General features: G+C 43.6%; 1 protein-coding gene across 1 annotated transcript in view; it reads left to right on the forward strand.

Moving 5' to 3' along the window:
- Window positions 1–27,444, forward strand: part of LOC123378553 (sodium channel protein type 2 subunit alpha-like) — a 129,757-nt gene that overhangs the window by 47,543 nt on the left and 54,770 nt on the right. Inside the window, exons 8-15 of the mRNA XM_045032507.1 lie at window positions 2,211–2,274; window positions 2,931–3,072; window positions 3,864–4,070; window positions 5,617–5,910; window positions 7,983–8,360; window positions 14,971–15,103; window positions 18,883–19,121; window positions 20,682–20,855. Coding sequence (XP_044888442.1) covers window positions 2,211–2,274; window positions 2,931–3,072; window positions 3,864–4,070; window positions 5,617–5,910; window positions 7,983–8,360; window positions 14,971–15,103; window positions 18,883–19,121; window positions 20,682–20,855 — 1,631 coding nt within the window. The remainder of the gene's footprint in view (window positions 1–2,210; window positions 2,275–2,930; window positions 3,073–3,863; window positions 4,071–5,616; window positions 5,911–7,982; window positions 8,361–14,970; window positions 15,104–18,882; window positions 19,122–20,681; window positions 20,856–27,444) is intronic.

A 27,444-nucleotide genomic window follows, 5' to 3' on the forward strand; every position in this document is an offset into this window, starting at 1 on the left:
CTACTGCTCCATCCTTCCTCTCTAAATAGTTATTAGATGACCTCCTACAGTGGGACTGCAGTTTTTCTTTAAGACATCTGGGGCATAAGGTCTGCACATTGTCTGTATTTATATTAGATTCTCTACTGTGTCCAGCTTATGCTGTTGCAGTAGTGTAGAGTCATGGTCAAGGAGCTGGTTACAGTTCCCTGATTCTCTGGTTTCATGTGGCCCAGCTGGCAATGGTCCACAAGGGTAAGTTACACTGCATTTTAAAACCTGCAGCAGCGAATCTCAGAGCCCGCGTCTACAGACTTGGGTTCACGCTATAGCACAAAAACATTGTGGCTCTGGCTGGAGCTCCAGCTCTGAAACCCATCCCATCCCCTGGCTTCAGAACCTGAGCTCCAGCCCAAACCCAACCATCTATGCAACAGTTTTTAGCACCTTAGTCCTATCCTAAGTCTGTAGACCTGGTCTCTGAGATCACTGCAGTGAGTTTTAAAACAGAATGGCACATAAGGGACTGTCTGCTTTCTGGTGATAACCAGAAAACATTCCTCTCTGGCTATTCCCCCTCCCTGCCATGACATGCCACTTGCACCAAGAGTTGAGCTAGTTCTGATGGTGCTACACCTATTAGAGATTCCCCATTCCAGGGGGAATCCATACGGGGGATAGGGTAAATTGCTGTTCCTTTTGCACCTCTTGAGTGGCACAAAGGAAACTGGGGGCAAGCATCTGCATTTCCCACACATTTCTTCATAAGTAAAACGAGTTGTCTTTTGTGAATCAAACCTATTCTTACTGCCATTGGCATTTTAAGATTAGTCATTCCTCTGTCCCAATATGTGGCACATGGGATATCATCTGATTTCATAACAGAAAGCTTTGTGTCTGTACCTCAAGGCCAATTTTCCTCTTAGCATAGTTTTATTCTGCTAGAGGCATAGTCAATATTCCTTCACAAGTAAATTTACTGTGGGACAAAAGGTCAAAAAAATGACCAGTTACATCTGTCAATATGAAGCACACCAGAAATGCAATTTTACCCATGAATGCCCACAAAGAATAGATATTTTTGGTTTTGCTTACAGATATGTGAATTCTCTGTTCCCCTTACTCCTGTCAGCCTTTAGACCAAAGACAGAAATTGGGATATATTGTTTGGGAGATACCAAAGAAGAAAAGTCTGCTAATTCTGAACAGTACATTCCAATCTCTTTTGCTTCCATGAGAATTTTAAACAAATAGTTCTTCATCTTGATGATAGAATTTGGATTATCCCTTAATATTGGTCTGGATTGTGCAACCCTTACTCACCCTGATGAGCACTTAATTTAAAAATTATCCTAATTATGACAATGGGGCTGCTTGGTTGAGTAAGTGCTTGTGAGTAGGAGTAAGAGTTGCACAATCTAGCATTTTGCTTGTGCTGTTTCACCAATTGATAGCTTTAAAGGGCTGAATTTTGAACATCTTTGTGGCTATCTAAAAATCATCTCTCTACTTTTATTTACTTTGGATTTAAGTTGATTATGTTTGTTATTCAGTAATGAAACTTTAAGTGCAGTAGAACATGGATCCGTTTACATCTCCAGAGAATTTGGTTTAGTAATCCCCCCCCCAAACACACACATCTTGGTGGTCTCCCTCCACTTCTCAAAATCAAAGTGTAATAGCAGCATGCTGTACTGAGTTCTCATGTTACTAAGATTTAATTACTTTGATAAATTGCAGTGTAGTAGTTGAATAAAGTAGTATCCTATGAAGTATCACAAATAATTAATATGGACAAATAAATTTTGTTGATTCAGCGTCCTTGTAATTTTTCATGGTGTTTGTTCTATTTGCAAACGTATAAAATTTGGTAATCTACAGAGGGTCTCCCAATCATTTGTATGGCTTAACAAGATTCTACTGTACTATTACTTTGCTGTTTCTCTAAAGAAATGAATCTTCTAGACCTGGTAGAAAATCTTTTGTTTGTCAAAAACATTATTTTTGCTTTTTCCCCTAGTTCTAAAATTATAAGATATCTCTCCTAAAATTATTTTTGTGGTTTCCGTGTTATGGTTACATTAATTTCCTTTAAAACCCAAAAGTTCATATTATTTTGTATGCATAAATTTAGATTTAAATGGTTTCTTTATATGGTGACTAAACACATTTTTTTCAGTAAATTCACCTCACTTCCCCCCTACCCTCAACCCCTTTCTCTTTATAAACAGGTCATTTTTACTTTTTGGAAGGACAAAATGATGCTCTGCTGTGTGGCAATAGTTCAGATGCAGGGTAAGAAAATGTTTCATTATATTTTATTGTCTTTTATGATAACAGTTATATGTATAGATATAACTTAGGAACACACAAGCGGACAATCCACTGCAGTCTTCCACAGTGTATTATTACAAATCAACAAAGTTTCTGGAGTATGATACTGGATTTCTGAGTATCAGCATCAACATGACTTGAACTTGCAATGGTCCTATCTAAGTGCATCAGGCTAGCCTCTTTCCCTAAAAGTAGGCATTCAAATACTTTGAGAATAAACATTTGCTGCCATCTGGCTGAGTAGTGCCCTTATTATCAGCCATGCCAGTGGACACTCTTTTGCAATTCCACAGGAGATGTGCTGAGAGCTGACAAGCTTGTGAGAATCAAGAGCATGAATGGGAAGGATAGTTTATTATAAATTTTATTATTAAAGCATTGAAGTGTTCTTAGAAAATAACATACTTTTTTTCTTTTTTAATTTGTTTTACCTTAGTTAACCTTACAGCATCCTTTATTGGATTGTTTTGTAGCATAAAATTTTAGCTGATAATAATGTAATTTTGAGTAAATGACTGAATGTTGGCAACTCATACTCCTGGACATTTCTGTGATGTACAGTAGTGTGTTATGATTTGAAGTATCTATTTAAAATAGCATTTCTTCTTCTTTTGTAGTCAATGTCCAGAAGGATATATATGTGTAAAAGCTGGTAGAAACCCCAACTATGGCTACACAAGCTTTGACACATTCAGCTGGGCGTTTTTGTCACTCTTTCGACTGATGACTCAGGACTTTTGGGAGAATCTTTATCAGCTGGTGAGGATCCACTAAAATAAACACTATTACTACTACTACAACGACAACTATAACATAGCATTTACATAGTGCTTTTCATCCACATATCCCTGAGAATGCTTGAGGCAGGAACCATCTTTGTGTTTTGTGTTTCTGTACTACCTAGCATAATAGGGATCTGGTGGATGACTGAGGCTCTTAGGTTATACTGCATAAATAATAAGAATAATTGTGAATAATCAAGAATAACTGTATTAAGGTGAGTAATGTATCTATCAATCTTTTCCCAAATTGGTAAAGTATATTGTACAAATACAATCAGTGAATACCAGAGTCATGTTTGGCTCCCAGTCCAGTGTTCTTTATGTCACTAGACCATGCTTCCTCCTTAAGGGGCACATCCTGTCTCCAACCTCCTTGGGTGTGGATAAGGATAAGGTGTGACCAGTGGGCCTTCTACTGTGTAGATCTCCAGGTTAAAACCCCAGTGTAGGGGGAGAGCTTTGGCAGCTGACACTACTACAGCGTCTAGTTTGTAGTAGAAGTTGTGAAGTAGCTGAGCTGCAGAATCTTATTTACCTTGAACCCACTAGAGATTCTTCTGCAAAGCCCATTTAACTCTAGTTTTGCACTTGTGAGCAGAATATGACCCACAAGATTTTTATATGGAAAACTATATGAATTATCCAAAATCAGTTGTGTCAACACAAGCTCTTACTATAATAGAATTGTGCATTGCTAAATTATAGTGTATAAAGACTATGTAGTACCTTTAAAAAACTGATAAAGCTATTTATTTGTTTTTTCCCCAGACGCTACGTGCTGCTGGCAAAACATACATGATATTTTTTGTTCTGGTAATTTTCCTGGGTTCTTTCTATCTGATTAACTTGATCCTGGCGGTTGTTGCCATGGCCTATGAAGAACAGAATCAAGCAACCATGGAAGAAGCAGAGCAGAAGGAGGCAGAATTTCAGCAGATGCTTGAACAGTTGAAAAAACAACAAGAAGAAGCTCAGGTACCTTTGTTATCCAAAACTGCTCCTTTAGTGCAAGACTATGCACTGGTCCTTTTCAGCCGCACATGAGAATAAACCCCGCCCCCTTCACAGTAGTAAATTACTTCCCCCCACACAAACACAGCCCCTGAACAAGGGTGAGCAATAGAGAAATAATGACTCTCCTCTACACCTTACTCAGGCCTAAATGATCAGTTCAGTCTGTTGATTAGTAACAAATCTGGTGAAGAACACTGAGCTGAAACACTGGAGATTGAAGTCTCAGGTGGAGATGTGAAAAAAACACTGGTTCTAGTACATGAATTATTTACAGCTAAATGACTTTGCATTACATTTCTTGAATGTAACTCAGGACAAATACTTTGTGAAAATGGCAAGACTGAGCAGAAAATTACAATAGAGATTCAGGCCAAAAGAAAACTTACTTATTTTGTGGGCAGTGCTCCCCACTAGAGTACTGTTGCATCACTTGGAATCAGACTGGAAAAAAGGCATACATTTTAAATGGTGAGAGTAATTAGCATTGGAACAATTTAGCAGGGGTCATATTGGATTCTCCATCACTGACAATTTTAAAATCAAGACTGGATGTGTTGATTCAAGAAATTTATTTTGGGGAAGTTCTATGGCCTGTGTTGTATAGGAGGTCAGACTAGCTGATCACAATGGTCTCTTCTAGCCTCAGAATCCATGAACCTTTGGTTCCTACTTTGAAGCCTCTTTCCTCTTTTTGAAGCCCCTCACACTTCCTAATGGACTAGTTGGTTGACTGACATCATACTCCTGGCCAGTGGCTAGCTAAAGCTGGAGTTGATCTGTATCTTCCTGATACGTGTCTGGCTAAAGAGCTGCTGAGCTATGCCTTCTAGCAACATCTGGTGCTGACTGCAGCTTTAAAAAAAAGCATTATTTAGTCAAATTCTCTACAAATGTTTGAGACTATAAGCAGCACCAGGGCTGTTGTGGAACATAGTTTAACTCAATTCTATGAAGACCACTTACTCGAATGATGTCACTGGACATTGTTAGTCCATTAAGGAGTTGGAAAGTATCCATATGTGCAAAGGACCCAGCAAAGGTGGCTTAATGAAATGTTATCCCCTGTTACTGCAGATTTTTTTCTCTTATATTTTCTTTTCTTTACATTCTTTGACTACATTCCCTGAACTTTGTATAGTTTGTTTGCTGGTTAAGATTCATTGAAAAAAATGCTATATTGTTCCCTCTTCTTTAATCCAACAAAAACATGATTGTTCACCTGTGGCTCCAGTGATGCAGTTTTCTTCTGGACTTTTCTACTCCCTGTCAGGTTCAGGGCTAGAATATCAGGGCCATTTTTGGTCTGGATTGCAGTGGACTGGTGAAATTATTGTTCCTTGCGCATTGACAGAAAGGTGCTTTGTGAAATATGCTATGCTTTATGAAGTGGGTTCAGTGGTTTCAGTGCTTCACTTTCACAAACATCACATTCACTCACTTTAAAAAAATAAATTTAAAAATATTAGTGTTGTATATTTTAATTGTGTGTAACTTTGTGACACAACAGGCAGCAGCAGCAGCTGCAGTAGCAGCTGATTCAAGAGAGTTCAGCGGAGTAGGTGGGGTAGGAGGATTCTCTGAAAGCTCTTCTGAAGCATCGAAGTTGAGTTCAAAGAGTGCTAAAGAGAGAAGAAACAGAAGGAAGAAGAGAAAACAGAAGGAGCAGTCTGAAGGAGAGGAGAAAGATGAGGAAGATTTTCACAAATCTGAATCAGAAGATAGCATCAAAAGGAAAGGTTTCCGATTCTCCATTGAAGGGAACAGGCTAACATATGAAAAGAGGTTCTCTTCTCCACATCAGGTATAGTGGTATTATCCGTTAAACTGTGTCTTTATTGCATCATAATCTGTTTGTCATGGAGAGTTCAGTAATGGTAAGGACACAAGGTGAACATCCTTATTCCTGCAGAAGGTGTCACAGGATCTTTAATAGCAGCAAAGAGTTCTGTGGCACCTTATAGACTAACAAACGTATTGGAGCATGAGCTTTCGTGGGTGAATACCCACTTCGTCAGATGCATTCACCCACAAAAGCTCATGCTCCAATACGTTTGTTAGTCTATAAGGTGCCACAGAACTCTTTGCCGCTTTTACAGATCCAGACTAACACATCTACCCCTCTTATACTTGACAGGATCTTTAATTAATTTCAGATGGTCAGGACTTTTTGTTAAACACTTGCAGTGAAATATGAAGCTGTTAGAATTAGAGAGATTTTGTTTTTCATTGCAAATTAAAAAAACCCACCTGAATGAAAAATGTGTCACTTCTCACATTTCTTTCTTGAAAATGGGCCCATTTACTTGTGAAAATGGGTGCATTCAGAGTGAATAGTGGTTTCAAGATTTTGCATGTTTGTAATCTGAAATATCACATTTCCAATGACAAAGCAGCCATTTAATGAACTTCACAAAAAATAAAATATGAGGGTCACAAAGTCACTTCACATGGCAAAAATTTCCACATGAAATTTTTCATGTGAAAAGTGTTCATTAGTTTCAGGACCTTGGTTTTACGTCTCAAAAAAAGATAGCAGTGCCAGTAGCAAAGTGCCACTTGTCTCTCTCCTGTGCATTGGCACAATGATGACTGAGAGACAAGAGTGCCATCTACAGAATCCACAGCACACTTCCTTCAGCAGCTGTCTTTTATGCAGAGGTCTTGGATCCCAACACTGACCCAGCTCAAGCATGTTTAGTAAGTGAGATCAGATAGGATAACAGCACAAAGTCGTATCGCTCCAGCAATATAAGCTATGTCTACACTTACAGCACTATGTAGAATACAGACACTGCATGCTCCCCAGCACAGGTATAAATAGCAGTGTAGATGATGAGGCATTGCTTAGATGAGTAGAGTAAAGACATGCCAGAACTTTATGGTATATACTCTACATACTCTCTACATGCCCCAACAGTGCTTCTCGCCATCTACACTGCTATTTTTAGCAGTGTAGTGTCCCCCGCCACCCTTCAGCCAGAGCCTTTCATTGCCATGTGGAGCTTCACACTGAAGTGTGTTCACAGCCTCCTTTTCACTGCAGTGGTTAGTTACATGTATCCTACATGCTGCCGTAAGTGTAGATAAGGCCATAGTGTTTTTAATTAAATTATAATAAAGGATGACCATATGTAATCATTCAAATCAAGAGACGTATTCATATGAGTTAAGGTCCCCCAAATGTTTGAATGGTTTTAGGACTGGAGCTTAATTTGAGGTCAGATCCTGAAAAGACTCATGCGTATCAAATTCAATGGGACTACTCACACAAGTAAATTTATTCATATGCCCATATGTTTTTGCAAGATGACCCTTGTTAGTATTTGTTTAAGGAAATGCAAACAAAAAAACCCTCTGAGAACTCCTTGCAGGATTGGGGCATAAATGAATAATATCTAGGAAAATATTTACATTTATTAAGCTAACTCATATTTGTTGGCTGTCTGTCAGTACAAAGTAGGGCCCAAGAAATTTGCAAAAAAATGTATGTAGCCAAGCATATAGACCAACCCAAAGCAGGAATAAATAAGTCTAGCTTCAGTTTTATTAATTTATGAACAGCATGCAATAAAATATGCAGAGAGTTAGAGGAAGCAATTTCATTAAACAGCATCTTTTACTATAATTAAACTGATTGATTTTATTTTTCTGAGTGGCAAAGTAACTATGGGCAGTGGCAATCACTTGTGTGCTCTCTTTGATTAATTTTACTCTCAAGCCACCTAAAAGTGTGTGTGTGTGTGTGCGTGTGCGTGTGTGTAATAGTCTCTTTCTTTGTCTATGACAAATTTTTAGAACATATTAACTTTGTCCATATGAAAACATTTTTTAAGAATTTTCAGCTAATAATTATATAATTTTCTTTTCATACAGTCTTTGCTGAGCATTCGTGGCTCCCTGTTTTCCCCAAGGCGCAGCAGCAGAACGAGTCTTTTCAGCTTCCGAGGTCGAGCAAAGGATGTAGGATCAGAAAATGACTTTGCCGATGACGAACATAGTACTTTTGAAGACAGTGAGAGTAGAAGAGGTTCTCTCTTTGTTCCACATAGACATGGTGAACGGCGCAACAGTAACATTAGTCAGGCCAGTAGGTCATCCAGGATGGTACCAGTGCTTCCCGCAAATGGGAAAATGCACAGCACTGTAGATTGCAATGGAGTGGTTTCTTTAGTTGGTGGACCTCCGGCTCTCACGTCACCTGGACAGCTTCTGCCAGAGGTGATCATTGCCAGCAGTGGCTGTTTTACGAATGTAAGGAAGTTTCTAATAGGCAAGGTGGCCTCTTCTTACTACACAGGCCTGTGTTTCTACAAAATGAAATCACTTGGGAATGATTTCTGCTTGGTCAAGCTGTGAATGATCCTGTATATTTTAACACCTTTAATATTGTTCACAAATGACACAGGCTAAAAACTGAAATTTGTCTCCCAATCTCTAATTAAATACCTGAAAATACTTGTTAATACACTAGGAATTAACAAGATAAAATAGTAAATAATATAATAAGCAAAATGTATGGCTTTATTATATATCAAGGCAGTCAGCACATTTTCAATGAAGATTTAATTGGGAAGTTCTGCTTCCTATATCAGATGGATGTCAAAAATTACAAAAATGATAAATGGGCTATATAATAGAATAAATTAAGTCATGGTATAACTCCCATTAACTCCACATACCCCTGTCAATAGAATATTGTGTTTATCTTGAATGGGTTGTGATAGTACAACTCTCAGTCAGTTCAAGATTCTTAGAGGTTAATTTTTTGTATAAATTTCAGTGTGATTAGACATTATTTGTCCTTTGATTTTGGTTTGAAAATTTAGGTATAGGCTTACTATATAGATATTCACTCTAAATGAAGAATCAATCCAAGAAAATGTGTACACCCCACTTGTGCCTACAGCTGCCTGTCTATGTAGGCTGTGCGGTGTGATAAACTCAGGACAGACAGTTGCAAGAGGGGGGTAGGAGTCAGTCCCAGAGGGTTAAAAGGCCCTCCTCCTTATCAACTGAGAGACAACTACAGGTCAATCAGGTTCAGCTGAGAAAGGGTTACCAACGTAGCAAATTAGAATCAGCTGAGGGGGAGCTACCTGAAGGTAATTAGGACCAGGTGATTTCAACTTGGGACTGCCTGAGACCTTTTTAAACCCCTTCCTGGGAGGAACAGGGGGGGAAGCAGAGAGAGAAGGAGCCTGACTGCCAGGAGTGTTGGAGCAGCAAGCCTCCCCAGGAGGAGTGGCAGTACGCTCTCCCACAAGGCAGGAAAAAGACTTACTTTAAATAAGGCTGGTGGGAAGACAGGGAACAGACTTCCCCTGAGTCCTAAGGGGGACTGCAATTGCCCAAGCCTGTCTCCCCAGGGCTAAAAACAGCAGAGGCTGGGGAGACTGAGAAGGTACTTTGCCACACGTGGTGTCAGAAGTGGGATGTGAGCGAGACTTCGTGGCAAACCGTCTAGGGGCCGGGTAAAGCACCCCCCAAGAAAAAAAAATGGAAGATGTAGTGAAGGCATTGGTGCAGGCCACTGCGGCCCAACAAGAAGCTACTAGGGTGCAGATGGCTGCCCAGCAGGAGGCGGTGCAAATGCAGCAGGAGACAAATCAACTCCTGCTGAGCCAGGCAGCTCAGGATCCGAGCCACCTTGCATGAGGTTGTGAACCAGCTAAAGGCCCTGACCACCCTAACGCACGGCCCCCATGGGACTCGGCCCCTGCACGCAAGCCGCTACTTACAGATGACGACGATGGATGATGACGTGGAGGCATATCTCCTTGCGTTTGAGAGGACGGCCCGGCGGGAGGCCTGGCCCCAAGACCAGTGGGCCAGTATCCTGGCACCTTTTCTGTGTGGGGAGGCACAGAAAGCATATTTTGATATGACAACAGAAGCAGCTTCAGATTACTCCCAGCTAAAGGCAGAGATCCTGGCAAGGTCTGGCGTGACGACAGCTATAAGGGCGCAGAGGTTCCATGAGTGGAAATACCGAGCCAACAAAGCCCCGAGGTCCCAGCTGTTCGACCTGATCCATCTGGCCCAGAAGTGGCTATGCCCCGAGACCCGCCGGCCGGAGGAAGTCGTGGAGACCATAGTTGTGGACAGGTACATGAGAGGGCTACCGCCCGACATATGAGGATGGGTCAGTCAGAACGATCCCTCCTCCTGTGATGAGCTAGTTGCCCTCGTAGAGAGACGCCTAGCAGCACAGGAACTCTCTCGGACCACTGGGGAAGGGAAGCGCCAGGATAAGAGACAAGTCTATCTACCAAGGGCCTGAGTTGCCGTAGCTCCACGCCGAACTATGACAGGGAAGAAGGAGGACGAAGAGCGGCCAGAGTACTCGGAGGGACTTGGGGACTGGGAGAGAAAGACTCGGGGGGTAAGGCCTCCCAGCCCAAAAATATAAGGGGCTACCCCGAGGAGGGTACCGATGCTATGCATGTGGAGAGATAGGGCATATAGCTGCCCAATGCCCAAACCTAGAGGAGCCCATGCAGTGCGATCTGGGACATCTAGAAGAGCCATGTGACCTGATAAGTCTAGTAGGGGTAGCGATGGTCCCTCATAGATATACTAGGCAAGTTAAAATGAATGGTATAAAGACCACCGCGTTAGTAGACTCCGGAAGTGCAGTCACGCTGGTCTCGGGAAAGCTGGTCGGGTATGATCAACTATCCCGGGCCAAGCGCACAGGGATATCCTGTGTCCATGGGGATGTCAATTACTACCCGACCATCCCGGTGAAAATAGAGGTCTGAGGAAACCCCACGAAGGTGAGGGTGGGGGTGGTCCCGAAACTCCCCTACCCAGTCCTCATAGGACGAGACTTCCCAGGGTTTGGCGGTCTACTTCCTGGAGAGGAGTCAGAAGAAGATAACACCCCAGAGAGCAATGGGGTGGACTCAATAGTTAGCAACCCCCCAGCCTTCCAAGAATTTGCCCAGGATTTATTCTCGCCCCCTGGGAAGACCAGGAAGACTCGGCGAGAAAGGAGGGCAGATAAGAGGAGGGGAACGAGAATCTTGACCCAGAACCAGAAGCCTATACTCATAGGAGAGAGAGTTCGCCCGACTGACAAGGGAAGTAGGCAGGAGGTTGGGGAGCCGGTAGCCGGGCCCAGTTCCCCAGGGACCTCCCGTGAGGGGGAGGGGGAAATAGAACCCCCTGAGTTTGGGCAAATTGGACCTTCGTTAGAGAATTTTGGACAGGATCAGGCCAATGATCCAGTATACCAGAACATTCGCAAGGAAGTAGTTGAGGTGAATGGGGTCCCTGTGGAAGGGAGAGCCAAGGGCCCAGGGCCGTATTATATGATCAAGAAGGATCTGCTGTACAGAGTAGTCCGTATCCAAGAGCAAGTCGTGGAACAGCTCCTAGTACCACAGAAACATCAGAGGGGCGTGATGGAGCTAGCCCACAGCCATCTGTTCGGGGGACATCTAGGGGTAGATAAAACCCTGGATCGGATTCTGCAGAGGTTTTTTTGGCCTGGAATATACGCGGCGGTCCGGCGATATTGTGCCTCCTGTCCAGAATGCCAATTACATGGGCCCCGACCATGCTTAAGGGCACCGTTGGTACCTCTCCCGATTATTGAAGTCCCCTTTGAGCGTATAGCTATGGACCTAGTAGGGCCGTTAGAAAAATCAGCCCGAGGTCATCAGCACATACTGGTGGTGCTAGATTATGCCACCCGATACCCCGAGGCCATTCCCCTACGGAACACTACGTCCAAGACCATAGCTAAAGAATTAATCCAATTTTTTGCTAGAGTGGGAATACCCAAAGAGATCCTGACGGATCAAGGAACTCCCTTTATGTCTAAATTAATGAAGGATCTATATGCAATGCTCCTCATACGGACCCTAAGGACATCAGTCTATCATCCGGAGACCGACGGCCTCGTCGAGCGTTTTAATAGGACATTGAAGAATATGATACGAAAGGTGGTGAGCCGGGATGGGAGGGACTGGGACACCCTGCTACCGTACCTAATGTTTGCGATCAGGGAGGTGCCTCAGACTTCAACTGGGTTTTCCCCGTTCGAGCTGTTATATGGTTGCCACCCCCGCGGCATACTGGACATTGCCAAAGAAAGTTGGGAGGAACAGCCGAACCCAGGGAGAAACCTCATTGAGCATGTGTTGCAGATGAAAGACAGGATAGCCCAAGTCACTCCCATAGTGCGGGAACACATGGAGAGGGCACAAGGGGCCCAACAAACATACTACAATCGCCAAGCGACGATCCGAAAATTCCAGGTGGGAGATCGGGTGATGGTACTCGTACCCACAGCGGAGAGCAAGCTCCTGGCCAGATGGCAGGGGCCATACGAGATAATAGAAGCCATTGGAGAGGTTGATTACAAAGTCCGACAGCCCGGACGCCGAAAGCTGGAACAAATCTATCATGTGAACCTGCTGAAACCTTGGCAAGACAGAGGGGCTCATGTGGTCACTATAGGGTCACCTCCTCCCGAGAGCAACCTGCCTGGCCAGGTGGGAATATCCCCAGAATTGACCCCTGACCAACGAGCGGAGGTGATCAACATGATCGAACGCAACCAGGACGTGTTCTCAGAAAAGCCAGGCAGGACTACGGAGGTTCACCATCACATCCACACAGAGCCTGGAGTGAAGGTGAATGTCAAGCCTTACCGGATCCCGGAGGCGAAAAGAGAAGAGATCAAGACAGAGGTCAGGAAAATGTTGAAGTTAGGGGTCATTGAAGAGTCTCATAGCCAATGGTCAAGCCCCGTGGTCCTAGTACCTAAACCGGATGGCAGTATGAGGTTTTGCAATGACTTCCGGAAATTGAATGAGGTGTCCCAATTTGATGCGTATCCTATACCCCGGATAGATGAGCTAATTGATCGACTGGGGAAGGCACGATTTTTGTCCACCCTTGACCTGACTAAGGGTTACTGGCAAATTCCCTTGGCCAAGGCCGACAAAGAGAAGACGGCCTTTTCAACACCAGCGGGACTGTATCAATACACTGTCCTTCCTTTTGGCTTACATGGGGCTCCCGCGACCTTCCAACAGCTCATGGACAAACTGTTGCGCCCACATGGCAGGTATGCGGCCGCCTATCTCGATGACGTTATTATACATAGTCCAGATTGGGAGACACACTTGGGGAAGGTGGAAGCAGTCCTGGACACCTTGAGGAAGGCGTGGCTGACTGCAAATCCCTCCAAATGCGCAATTGGGCTAGCAGAAGCCAAATACCTTGGGTATATAGTGGGGAGAGGTATGGTGAAGCCCCAACTCAACAAGTTAGAGGCGATACAGAATTGGCCCCTACCTGTCCGGAAGAAACAGGTCAGAGCATTCCTGGGGCTGGTGGGGTACTACAGGCGGTTCATCCCCCACTTCGCCACCAGGGCATGCCCGCTAATGGACCTAACGAAAGCCCGTGGCCCGGACATAGTGAGATGGTCTAGCGCGGCTGAGGAGGCTTTTGCGGATCTGCGGACCGCGCTCTGCACCGACCCAGTGTTGGTAGCTCCAGACTGGGAGAAGGAATTTATCTTGCAGACGGATGCCTCTGAGGTTGGGTTGAGAGCGGTGCTTTCACAACTGGTTGGAACGGAAGAACACCCAATCCTGTTCCTCAGTAGGAAACTCCTGCCCAGGGAACGTAAATATGCCGTAGTAGAAAAGGAATGCCTGGCCGTAAAGTGGGCCATAGAAAGTCTCCGCTATTTCCTACTCGGACGGCGGTTTACCCTCATCACGGACCATGCCCCTCTGAAGTGGATGCACCAAAACAAAGAGAAAAATGCAAGAGTGACAAGGTGGTTCCTGTCACTACAACCCTTCCACTTCAGAGTACAGCATAGGTCCGGAAGCAAGCATGGCAACGCGGATGGCCTTTCAAGGGTACACTGTTTGCCGACCCAAGTAGCCCAACCCTGTAGTGTTGCGCAGGGGAGGGGGATGTGTGATAAACTCAGGACAGACAGTTGCAAGAGGGGGGTAGGAGTCAGTCCCAGAGGGTTAAAAGGCCCTCCTCCTTATCAACTGAGAGACAACTACAGGTCAATCAGGTTCAGCTGAGAAAGGGTTACCAAGGTAGCAAATTAGAATCAGCTGAGGGGGAGCTACCTGAAGGTAATTATGACCAGGTGATTTCAACTTGGGACTGCCTGAGACCTTTTTTAACCCCTTCCTGGGAGGAAGGAGGGGGGGAAGCAGAGAGAGAAGGAGCCTGGCTGCCAGGAGTGTTGGAGCAGCAAGCCTCCCCAGGAGGAGTGGCAGTACGCTCTCCCACAAGGCAGGAAAAAGACTTACTTTAAATAAGGCTGGTGGGAAGACAGGGAACAGACTTCCCCTGAGTCCTAAGGGGGACTGCAATTGCCCAAGCCTGTCTCCCCAGGGCTAAAAACAGCAGAGGCTGGGGAGACTGAGAAGGTACTTTGCCACAGCGGATACAGATTTATGAAAAGATATGCCCACATATTTAGAAAGATATTTATAGGAAAGCTCAGTGCCAAATTCTATGGATCTTTTTTCAAATTTTCAAATAGTTAAATCCAATGTGAGAAAGACGTGCAAATTGAATTTCTGGGCCGTGAATCAGCAAAGTATATAAGCACATGCCTAACTTTAAGCACACAAGTAGTCCTGTTGAAGTCAATGTGGCTATTTACATGCTTAATTTTTTAACTGAACTGGGACTTAAATGAAATCGGTATACAGGGAATATGAACCTACACGTCCCTCATTTTCCTGGAAACTCATTACATTTTTATAGAATCCATATAGTGTTTGCTTATTAAATCAACACACATGGTGTTTGCTTATTAAGACAACACACATGGTGATAGTCTATTTTATCAGCATTTTATTTTCAGGGCACGACAACAGAAACAGAATTAAGAAAGAGACGGACAAGTTCTTACCATGTTTCTATGGATTTCCTAGCAGAGCCCAGTGCAAGGCAAAGAGCAATGAGTTTAGCCAGCATACTCACAAACACAATGGAAGGTATGTAGCATGGAATGTTTGATATGACTAAATATAAATAGTATATATACCTGGTTAGAGAAAAACTCAGCAACACTTGACTTGTTCACCTGGAAGTGTACATGGGAAGGGATGGTCTTGTGGCTAAAGCACAGTACAGTGAGTTAGGAGACTAGGCTTCTACTCCTGGCTCTGTCACAGATTTCCTGTTTGACTTTGAGGAAGTGACTGAGTATCGGTCTTCACTATGGATTTTTGTTGATATAGGTGTCAGTCAGGGTGTGAAGAGGTGTGATCCATGACTGACATAGTTGTGCTGGTAGATGTCCTTAGTGTAGATGAAGCTATACTGGCAAAGCTGGTAACTGGTATAGCTTGTTTTACTCATGGTGGTGATTTTATTATATCAATACAAAGTGTTCACATCAGGAGTGTATTGACGTTATAGTATACCATTTTTCCTGTACCAGTAAAATGCTCTTGGTGTAGACAAGGCCTAGGGCTGTGTCAATGCTAGATTTTTACATAAGATTTCCCACCATTACTCTCACAAATGCAATTCAGTTGGGAGGCAGCAATGGTTGGAATGCTAGCTAGAGCAGCCGCAGGTGTTCTAGCTGCCAAGTAACCCAACCCGGCTCAGGTCTATTTTCAGTGCCTACACTAATATTCCCACCATTTCTACCTCTTGTGGAGCCACATTGATAATAGCACCAGCAGGTCCTTATAACTTCTTGCCTTCAGGAGCAGCAGCTGTCTTTTCTGTTGAGGTCTTGGAGCCCAACATTGGCCCAGCTCAAACATGTTTAGTATGTGAGATCAGATAGAATAACAACACAAAGTCGTATCACTCCAACAATATAGGCTATGTCTAGACTTACAGCACTATGTAGAATACAGACACTGCATGCTCCCCAGCAAGGTATAAATAGCAGTGTAGATGATGAGGCATTGCTTAGATGAATGGAGTAAAGACATGCCGGAACTTTATGGTATATACGCTACGTACTCTCTACATGCCCCAAAGGTGCCTCTTACCATCTACACTGCTATTTTTAGCATTGTAGTGTCCCTCTGCCTCCCTTCTGCCAGAGCCTTTCATTGCCATGTGAAGCTACACACTGAAGTGTGTTCACAGCCTCCTTTTCACTGCAGCGGTTAGTCACATGTACCCTACATGCTGCCAGAAGTGTAGACAAGGCCATAGTGTTTCTAATTAACTCATAATAAAGGATGACCATATGTAATTATTCAAGTCAAGAGGAGTATTCATATGAGTAAAGTTACACAAATGTTTGAATGGTTTTAGGATTGGAGCTTAATTTGAGGTCTGATCCTGAAAAGACTCATGCATATGAGTAAATTTACTCACATGAGTAGCCCCATCAATGATTTTGTTTCCTTCCACACAGTGAACCCACTTTAGATAATAAACAATAAACAAAAAATTAACTGCTTCAAAGCTAAAGGTCAAGTTGTAGGTCTTTTATAGGCTTGTTTTAATTGGCTTTGTTACCACCTGAGGCTCTTGGCACCAGCTTTCACCTTGGGTAGCAGCGCAAAATAGGATCTGAAAATCAGAAGATCATAACTAAAACAAAACCACAGCACCCCTCTTATAGTAAAGTGCAAAAGCATGTCTCTCATGCACCTCAAGATCACATGGGCAAAGGAAAGGTTTTATGTGCCAAGAGGACAAAGTTAAGGGCATATTCATGTGTCTTGGTTCTTGTCTAGAGACAAACAACACAAGAGTCCCACTTATAGAATCATAGACTTTAAGGTCAGAAGGGACCATTATGATCATCTAGTCTGACCTCCTGCACAATGCACAGATGCTGATAGCAACTGGGTTCCCCTGGTTTCAATCAAAGGATACTATCAGACAAGCAGATGAGGTGCCCACTCATGCAGTCAGTGACAATCACCAGGTTCTTCTACTCTTGTCACAGAAATACTACTAGAAGTGATCAGGGAAGACCCCCACCCTCAGCCATGACAGCCATTGGATATAAAATAAAAGAACAGCATGGGCTAGGTGACCCTGTCTCTGACTCTCAAGTGCAAATAAAATCCCTCCAAAATGATTTAATTAGTTTGACTTCTATGGGGAAACAGTCATGTATCCTCATCTTGTATTCTTGTACTCTGATGCTTCCATCAATTTCTGTTGGGATAACTGGTGGATAACAAGGGCAGTGATGAGGCGTAATGGTTCCTTACAATCTGGGCCCCAAGTCTCTCCAATTCTGACATTGATAGGGCCAATCTAGCTATTAGACATGGAAAACAGTCTCATAAACCTGAGAGAAAAACTCACTCAAGAAATGAGAGCATGTGCCACATCCCATCCCCCAGGTAAGTTCTATACTGTGTCAGAAGGTGATTGAAGTACTAGGTATTCAAACCAATGACAAAGATGTGAATCACCTGCAGGCAGCATTTCCCCTAGAAGTTACAGAAGGAAATGGGGAACTGATGAATTTGCACCATTACGCTATATGTTTTTCACAGAAAAAAAGATTATGAGAATTCCAGAATATTTCCATCCAAAAATATTGTCAGCATTTAGTAGAACTCATCGGAGAGATGCTTTCTTTTTTTCCAAATTCATCATAGCCAAGAAAATTTATGGCATAACATGGACATGTGAAGGCAGTGGAAAATATACAAGTTCAGGACAAATTCATATAGATTATCCACACTGCACTTTATTATTAATTATTTACATTAATTATTATTATTTGTAGTAGTAAATGACAGTCCCTGCACCAAAATGCCTACAAAATGCCTACAATCTATAAATTGATTTCCCTACACAGTACAATAGAAGAAGGTGGCTCAGGCCCCAGTGTTCAGGTTGGATTACAAACTGTATATTCAAGGCATACAAGAAGCAGAATGTGGTAGAAATGTAAGAATTGCCATATAGTCCCATATCCTTATTTTTTTTATGATCTTGCTAAACTCCTGACCTCAACTAGGTCAGGAGTTTAACTGCCATATGAGGAGAGATTAATAAGACTTAGACTTTTCAGCTTGGAAAAGAGACGACTAAGGGGGAGATACTGTACAGGTCTATAAAATCATGACTGGTGTGGAGAAAAGTAAATAAGGAAGTGTTATTTACTCCATCTCATAACACAAGAACTAGGGGTCACCAAATGAAATTAATAGGCAGCAGGTTTAAAACAAACAAAAGGAAGTAATTCTTCATACAACACGCAATCAACCTGTGGAACTCCTTGCCAGAGGCTGTTGTGAAGGCCAGGACTATAACAGGGTTTTAAAAAAAACCTAGATAAGTTCATGGAGGATAGCTCCATCAGTGACTATTAGCCAGGATGGGCAGGGATGGTGTCCCTAACCTCTGTTTGCCAGAAGCTGGGAATGGGCAACAGGGGATGGTTCACTTGATGATTATCTGTTCATTCTCTCTGAGGCACCTGACATTGGCCACTGTTGGAAGACAGGATCCTGGGCTAGAAGGACCTATGGTCTGACCCAGTATGGCCGTTCTTATGTTCTCACTTCCAGAAGTTGTTGTTATTATGTCTGACATATGCAGGACTGACAGACATATCTTTTGAGAGAGAGAAAATAATTAGTACTTACCTGTTTTGGTTTTTTTCTAAACATAATGTGGCTGGCCATCAGTCTGGGTCTCAAGGGATCTGTTTCATCATACCATTTCTGTCACCTAAACATTGAGAAGAATGCTTAGGCCTTAAAACAAAACCCACTTGATACATATAATAAAGAGCTATCTTTTTAAATTTGTTTTACACTTTTCCCTCTAGAACTTGAAGAATCCAGGCAGAAATGCCCACCATGCTGGTATAGATTTGCTAACACATGCTTGATCTGGGATTGCTGCACTCCATGGTTAAAAGTAAAACATATTGTAAATTTGATTGTGATGGATCCATTTGTTGATCTTGCTATTACTATCTGCATTGTTTTAAACACATTGTTTATGGCCATGGAGCATTATCCAATGACGGAACAGTTTAGTCACGTGCTTTCAGTAGGAAATCTGGTAAGTCTTTCATAATGTATCATGTGATATACAAATACATTTCTCTTTAAAAGAATTATCAAGTGTCCTTACACATCTTACAAAGATATTTTGTACAGTCTGTGCTATGTTCACAGGCAGCTCCGTTTAACTATGCATGTTTAAGATACACTGTTTGTCTTTTCTTTAATGCAGTGTTTGTAAGAGACCTCAAAAGCATATCTCCAATTTTGCCTATACAGACTGCTAATAAAAAAGTTTATTTCATTCCCCTTCAAAAAAATTCTCCTATTTTTAGAACAAATAAAGAGCAGACACCAGTCGTCCTGTAAAATTGTCTGATATTTTGAATGGCTCTCTCAATTGTCATGGATCTCATTTACAGAAAGGCATGCTCCCAGAAATGGTAATCAGTGTGACAGAGTACAGAGGATCACTCTTGTCGATAAATTGCAATCTGTTTACAAAATACACGCCCTGTGCCTTATTTGTGAGGTACTTCCTTCTTCAGTGGAACCCAGATTTGGGGTCAGAATGTGCCTGGATGGGGGAGGGGTGAGGAAGGGCAGAAGCAACCTCCTCCACCTTGTACTCTCCTACACTAGAGGCAGACACAATTCAAAGGGTCAGTTTGACAATCTCTGACCTCCTATATAACACGGCCATGGTATTTCAGCCGGTGATTCCTGCAGCTAGTGCAATAACTTGTAGCTGAATTAGATCTTTTTGAAAGACGATCAGTCTTGATTTAAAGACCCCATTGGTAAGCTGTTTCAGTGGGGTAATTACCCCCTTATTGTTAAAAACGTTCACCATATTTCTAGTTTGAATTTTTCAACATTCACCTTCTAGCCGTTGGATCTTGTCACATCTTTGTCTGCTTGCTTACAGAGGCCTTTACTATCAGATAATTATAGACCATGATTGAGTTGCAGTTGCAGTCCCTGTACTCTTCTAAGTATAGAAACTGTTTCCTGCTAACTCTTCCTGATGTGCTAGCAACCCCAAAGGATGGAACAGGAAGAGGGCCATAGTTCTGACCCCAGTGCACTGGACAGCAATGTGGAAAGATGCACAGGGGAGAACATAGTCCACCTTGGAAGAAGATGGTGCCATGGGTTGATAGTGCCTTCTGGAGATCATCCTGGGAGAAAGGTTGCTCCACACCATCCTCAATATAGTCTATGTCAAAATGGAAAAATCTGGTCTCAAATAAGTTTAGCCTTATCTCAAGAAATGGAGCAAAGATGTCATTTGAGAAGGAAGGAACAACTAGAATGGGTTCTGTGTGACAATCTCCATACATGCTTATTAGCAGTTTGAAGAGAAGACCTATTTCCCTTCTTTGCTGGTTTCCATTTAGCAATTAAATGTTGTGAGGCATGTTTTAGCTTCACTCATGAATTTGATTGCTAAATCAGTCACAGAAATATTTAGAAGCTATGTAGATTTATCATACAAAGCCCTTCTATTTTGGTAAGAGTCACTGGACACATATAACTTGTTAAAAATTGTCACTATTATTTTTATCTAAAATGTTCTTCAATATTATTAGAGTAACAGATTATCTTTTACCTTTAGGTCTTTACTGGGATCTTCACAGCAGAAATGTTTCTCAAGATAGTTGCTATGGATCCTTATTATTATTTCCAAGAAGGCTGGAATATTTTTGATGGTTTTATTGTGAGCCTTAGTTTAATGGAGCTTGGTCTTGCAAATGTGGAAGGATTATCTGTTCTCAGATCATTCAGATTGGTAAGTACACTAGTAAACAATTCAGGCTTTTACATTATATTATATCTCAGGAGTACCATCTGACCTGTGGTCATGGAGGCATAATTGGAAATTCTCTGGGTAAAAGTGTGTGCATTCACAGTGCTCCTTCCAAGCATATGGACCAGTTAAAGAAAGTGTGAGTTTCCACATACCGAATCCTGCCAGGCCCGTGGGAAGGATGCATGTAAGATTGGGTAATTCACCAAGACATTTGGGAAATCAAGCCACCTGATATGCCTAGCCAATTCATAGTCAGTGCTCCTAAAATAACAATATTTGGATTGGGATAGGAAACCGATGGACGCTCTCGCCATTAGAACCCCACAGCTTCAGTGTGTATGTAAACTGAAGTAGGAGAAGTTGTCACAGTTACTGATGGGTTTTGTTAGAAGGATATAGAACATGAAATTGTCCTGACAGGACACTCACTTCTCTAAGCTAATGACAGTTGTGTGCTTGTAAAGACCACCATTTACAAGACATACATTTAATCTCACCACTGTTGCAGACAGTCATATATTATATCAGCTTAAAAAGAGAAATTTTGCAACCAGCCCTTTAGGCTTAGATACCCTTTAATTGGACTACCCTAGTACCTGACTGGTTCCAGAATTTGTTTGCAGTTTTACCAGAAGTACAAAAATTTCTGAACTTCAATGGCAAATTCACATAGTCCAGAATATATATCAAATTAAAAATAATGCTTTTTATATAGCCTATAGGGTTTCTATTTTGTGTACTAAATATGATGTTTTGTGTTTTGTAACTAAAACCATTTAGTAATCCCAACCCCATTGTTTTATTGCCATAGAACTGTTATTGCTTTTATTATTATTGTTTGGTATGGGGTTATGTTATTGTTGCTTTTGTAATGGATGCATTTATCATTGCTTGCCCAGTCCTAAACCTGCTAGATTTAATGCATAAGAGCGAGTGAAGCTAATAATTGTTAATGAACTTTATGGCAACAGTTGGAAAGAAAGGAAGTCAGGAGCAGTGATGAATGTGTATACGGATAAGCAGGAAAAGAGGGAAAATACGGTGGGCTTAAGACTTTGACTAGGCTTTTAGGCCTAAACTTTGGATAAGTTTGTTTTCAGGCTGTGTTGACCTTTGGTTCAACTTGTCTCTGTGTATAAGGGGAAGAGAGGAGGGGGACAAAGTGATAAAAGAGTGATAAAAAGTTGCTTCTGTGTGTCAAAAGGTGAAAAGAGTCACAGTGGAAAGTTCCCAAAATGGAACAGTGGCTTTTCTGTACAAAGGGCATGTGGGGGCAGAAAGATGTGGTCAGGGCCCCAAAAAGAGGAACTAGAATTAGATAAAGGGAAACCAGAATATCTGTTATATTATGACAGCTGAGCTTGCTTTTAGAACCACAGAAAAGGTGGTAAAGGAGTCAAACCACCCCACGGCCCTAACCGGTTCTTAATCGGTACCATGGAAATAAGACCGGATCTCTGGATAGGACTAGGTAACCTATGGACATTATGGCCCTTAGAACCCCCTCAACTCCAGTCCATCTGAAAGCTTAACCCTGGAGAAATTGTTACTGATCATGATCATGTTTGTTGAGAGGGTAACGGGCAATTAACAACCCTTGCTTCCAAACCTCTTTGAATATTCACATTGAGGAAGTTGATGCCAATGGCATCAAAAGGAGGGAATTGATAGGGATTTTAAGGGGTCCCGCTTGCCCCAGACTGTGTCCCGCTTGCCCCAAGCTGAGGTAGCTGCCAGACCCCCACCCATAGGGTCAGAAGCAGACTGCATCCTAACCCCTGCCTTTCAGGCCCAGGCCTGTTAGCAAAACCCAATTGCTATATAGGACAAAGGTTAACTTCTGCAAAACTTGTTTGTCTGTATAAGGGGCACGATTGGGGGGGGGTGGTGGTGAAGAAACCAGAGAAAGGGGAACTGACGGAAGCTCAGCTAGAATGCGACAAGAGCCTTATCCAATGCAACCGCAAGGGAGGGGTCTTAAGGCAGGCAGACTACCAATGAAAACCACATTTGGGACAATAACAGGAAAAACCCTAGATGGTGAGGGGCAGTGACAGGCTCGCTAAAAGTAAGAAAGTATGCCAAATAAGGAGTTAATAAAGTATAATGTGTGTGATGTGTAATTATGCTTTGTGGTTTTAGCCTTTATAAGCTTGGTGAAAATCTGTTAAAGACAACGCAGCTATCCCCCCCCCTCTTTGCGTGGGGCCATGCTTACCTTCCCTTTATGCATATCGGTATTTTAATAAAGGTGCCTCAGGCTGTGTCTGACCCAAGATCAACGGTGTGGTTAATTTTTCCACGACACACAAATATACTGTTTCATTTTTAATTTTCTCTTTGTATATTATGAATCTGGTGTACATTAATTTTCTCCAAAGCGAGTATTCTGCAGATCCTCATTACCAAGTCAGAAGTTTATTGCATCATTTTTTAAAAGCTGCTAAATTGCCCAGCCACTAGTTGCATGCATCTACTGTAGGTCATGCATCTTCCTTACAATGCATTAGTAATCTGACTTTCTTCTTTGAGTGATTGTCCACACAGATTCCACTCTTGGAGTGTGAGATTGGAGTCTTTTTAATATCAGTGTCTGCTGGGGCTGCATAGATGCCCTGAGTGCCCTCTCATTCCTCAGACCCGAAGGCATAAAGGGTGGGGTAGCCACAACCACACCCCATTCCTTCTTATCGCCGATGCCTGCAAGATGGAACCCTATAGTATCTGTGAGATAGAACCCTGTAGTATCTGCATTCCTTGCTTTTAGTGTGCAGCTAGCTTAGTTCTCCTACAGTTTGTGAAGTTTATTGCTAGTTTTAGCTTAGTATTGGTAAGTTTTCTTTGCCAATTGGCTTAGTCATGTTCTGTATAAGGACATTTTCCCGGTAAAGACCCCCTATTCATGGGCTCTTCTCCTCCATAGAATAGCCAAAATGAGGAAAAGGACAAATATAGTGGGCATAATTACTCCACAGAAAGTCACCGGCTCTGGCCATTTCATCCTCCTCCTCCTCAGATGAGGCAGTTAATCTTCCATCCACTGCTTCAATAAATGAGCTAAAGGCTTTCCAGGACTTGTTAAAATAATGGCAGAGATGCTAGATTCTCCCTGGAGGCCATCCAGAAGAAATAACATAAGTATCTGGATATCTTGCAATGGGGTAACTAACCATATCGTTAATAATGGACTACTCAAACCATCCACATTGATCTAGAAAACCCTCACCCCCTTAATCCCGGTGACACTGAAAAAGGCAGAAAGGAGATATCAGGCATCTGCTAAAGGGTTTGAATATTTCCATTAATGCTCTTCCCAGTATACTTATAGTACATATGGCCCTTGAGAGAAGCCTGGGTTGTTCTTCGAGTGCTTGCTCATATCAGCTCCAAGTATGTGTGTGTGCGCCGCATGCACAGTCATTGGAAGGCTTTCCCCCTAGCGTTACTCATCGCGTCAGCTGTGGAGCCCCCTGGAGTCGTGTCTTCATGGCGATGTATATAGGTCCCTGCCGACTCATTGCCTCTTCAGTTCCTTCTTACCACCTGTGATGGTTGGAGCTGCTGCTTCTCTCTCTTGCTAAGGCAAGCAATCCCCTAGTGGACTTTCCTATTTGTATCTGTAAATAGTCTTAATTAGAGTTAGTTAGTGGCTTTAATATAGGATAGTTAGTTAGATAAGTTTCTGCTGGGGTTTATTCCCTCCATGTTCTTCCTCTCCCCCCGCCCCCTTTCTCAGTCCCAAGGCTTCAAACCGTGCGGGTACTGCCAGAAGCCTATGCCCAGGGGAGACCCTCCTGCTTAAAGTGCTTGGGAGAAGCCCATCAGACTGGCAAGTGTAAAATCTGTAAAGGCTTCCGCCCAAGAACCAGGAAGGAGAGGAACTTTAAGTTAAACCTTCTCCTTATGGAGTCCGCTCTTTGTCCCCAGCTGGCACAGCCCGTATTGGCCTCAGTGAGGGAGGCTGCAGTGCCAACAAAGGACTCTGGGTCTAGAGACCCATAGCACCAGCATTCTCCAGCACAGAAGATGAGCTCTGTGGCTTCCTGGCATTGCTTGCACTCGCCGATGTTGCACAAAAAGTAGAAGAGAGCCACAAGGGTGTGTTCGCACACAGTGAGAGTAGTGCAGCACGAGGGTGCCCATGGAGTGCGTCCTGTGCCAGGACACTCAGCCCCGGCTCCAGCGAAACTGGCAACGTTGACTCTGGCCTCACAGGCAGGTCTATCGAGCCCAGTCCCATTGGACTCCCCAGTGTGGGAGAGCCAAATGGAGGAGTTGACTCTTCCATTCACCCCAGACACGTTTGAGGCTGCCAGGAACCTCATAGCGATGACAGCCCCACAGTCCCCGGCACTGGCAGCACTTGCACTCCATAGAGGAGGCGTTCTTTCTAAGGGCAAACCGGCCATGATGCTGCACTGGTCACCTCCCCTCGTCACCACTCTCCGGCACCATTCCACTCAGCGCTGTCGTGATCACCAAGGTCGGGTTCGGAGCCAGAATTGTACATATTTGGTTGGAGCCAGCACCGCTCTCATCACCATCGCTGAGGCTGACACCAAGTCCGGCACCGAGACCTCCCTGCCACCATGCAGGAAGTATCAGCACGAGAAGACCTCCACGAGTTAGAGGTTCAGGATGACCCAGTGCTGCTAAGGGCAGCATCCTCTTCCTCTCCAGACGAGGCAGTAGCAGGTTCATCTGCCACATTGCTGACTATGGACAATAGAGTCCACCAAGAGTTTTACTCAGAAGGGTAGCAGAAAATCTGTGCCTCCAGGCGGAGGAGATGTCAGAAGAAGCAGATCCCCTGGTGGACATCCTGACTCCCGAGAGTCCTTTAAGGGTGGCCAGAATATCACCAAGAAGACCCTGTGGCAAACTCCTACCTCCATTCCTCCCATGGTCAAGGTGGGTGGAAAGGAAGTACTTTGTACTCTCCAAGGAGTACAAATACCTATTCACCAACCCTCAGCCGGGCACTCTGGTTGTGGCAGCAGCAAACACAAAAGAAATACCAGGGCAACAGGGTCCTATGCCCAAATTTAAGGAGGCAAAAAAGCTGGACCATTTTGGCCATAAGATCTATTCCACCGGGGGGCTCCAGCTTTGGATTGCCAATCAACAAGCGGTCCTCAGCTGCTATAATTTTAACTCTGGAAACACATTGTCCAAGTTCAAGGAGTTACTCCCAGCTGACTCACTCCAACTTTGGAGCCATCCTCGAGGAGGGCAAGGCTATTGCAGGGACCTTCTTGCAAGCTGCATTGGACTCAGCGACACTCATGATGTCCACTGCTATAGCCATGTGAAGGAGCTTGTTTTGGACCTTCCACACGAGGACCAACAAATGATTCAGGACTTGCTCTTCAATGGCTTGGGTTTGTTTGCAGAGCAAACGGACTCCAGGCTCCACAGTCTCAAAGACTCAAGAGCAATATTAAAATCCCTGTGGCTCCATGCACCAGCCCCACAAAGAAAGCATTTTAAGCCTCAGCCTCCACCATGCTTCTACCCCTCTCAGTTCAGACAAGATTATAGTAGGCAGCGTGGTAGGAGTAATGGGCGAAGGCCTTCACAGCCATCTTCCAACCAGGGCCAGAGCTCGGCGAGACAGTCTTCAGCTCCCAAGCAAAACTCTTGAAGGTGTGCCCAGGGGCGACGCACCAGTCACAATCCCGGATCCTTCTCCCCATTTTTGAATCGTCAACCCCATTTTTACCAGGCCTGGGCCCAGATCACCTTAGATCAGTGGGTCTTGCACACAGTAGAATTAGGATATTCTCTCCAATTCTGTTCCCTTCCTCTCTCCCACCCCCTTTTCTCATTCCTCTTCAGGGACCCTCACAACCAACTTCTCATACAAGAAGTGCAAGTGCTCCTAGAAGCCAGAGTCGTAGAGGAGGTCCCTCAGAAGTTCTGGGACAAGAGTTTCTATTCCCGATATTTCCTAATCCTGAAAGCCAAAGGTGGGTTAAGACCAATTTTGGACCTGCGGAACCTCAACAAATTCATGAAAAAGCTGATGTTCCACATGATCTCTCTGGCTTCCATTATTCCCTCCCTGGATCCGAAGGATTAGTACACCGCCCTCGACTTGAAGGACACATACTTCCATGTGTCGACTGTGCCAACCCACAGGCGGTTCCTCTGCTTTGTGGTCAAGAACACCCATTATCAGTTCACAGTTCTCCCCTTCGGGCTATCAGTGGCTGCTCGGGTGTTCACCAAAGCATGTCCATTGTTGCTGCCTTCCCAAGGCGGCAACAGGAACAATTTTTCCATACCTAGATGACTGGCTTGTCAAGGGTTGTACCAAAGCCCAAGTGGAACAGTACGTGAACCTCATACAGTACACTTTCAAAGAGCTCGGACTAATACTGAATGTGCCGAAATCAGCTCTAACCCCTGCGCAGTGAATAGAACTCATTGGATCTCTCTTAGACTCAGGTCAAGCCAAAGCATTCCTTCTGGAGTCTCATTTTCTGAGTATGGGCGCCATCATAGAGGACTTACGGTGATACCCCACGACTATGGCCCGAGCTTGCCTAAAGCTGCTCAGTCACAT

The sequence above is a fragment of the Mauremys mutica genome, chromosome 10 (assembly GCF_020497125.1).
Source record: "Mauremys mutica isolate MM-2020 ecotype Southern chromosome 10, ASM2049712v1, whole genome shotgun sequence".
NCBI lineage: Eukaryota > Metazoa > Chordata > Testudines > Geoemydidae > Mauremys > Mauremys mutica.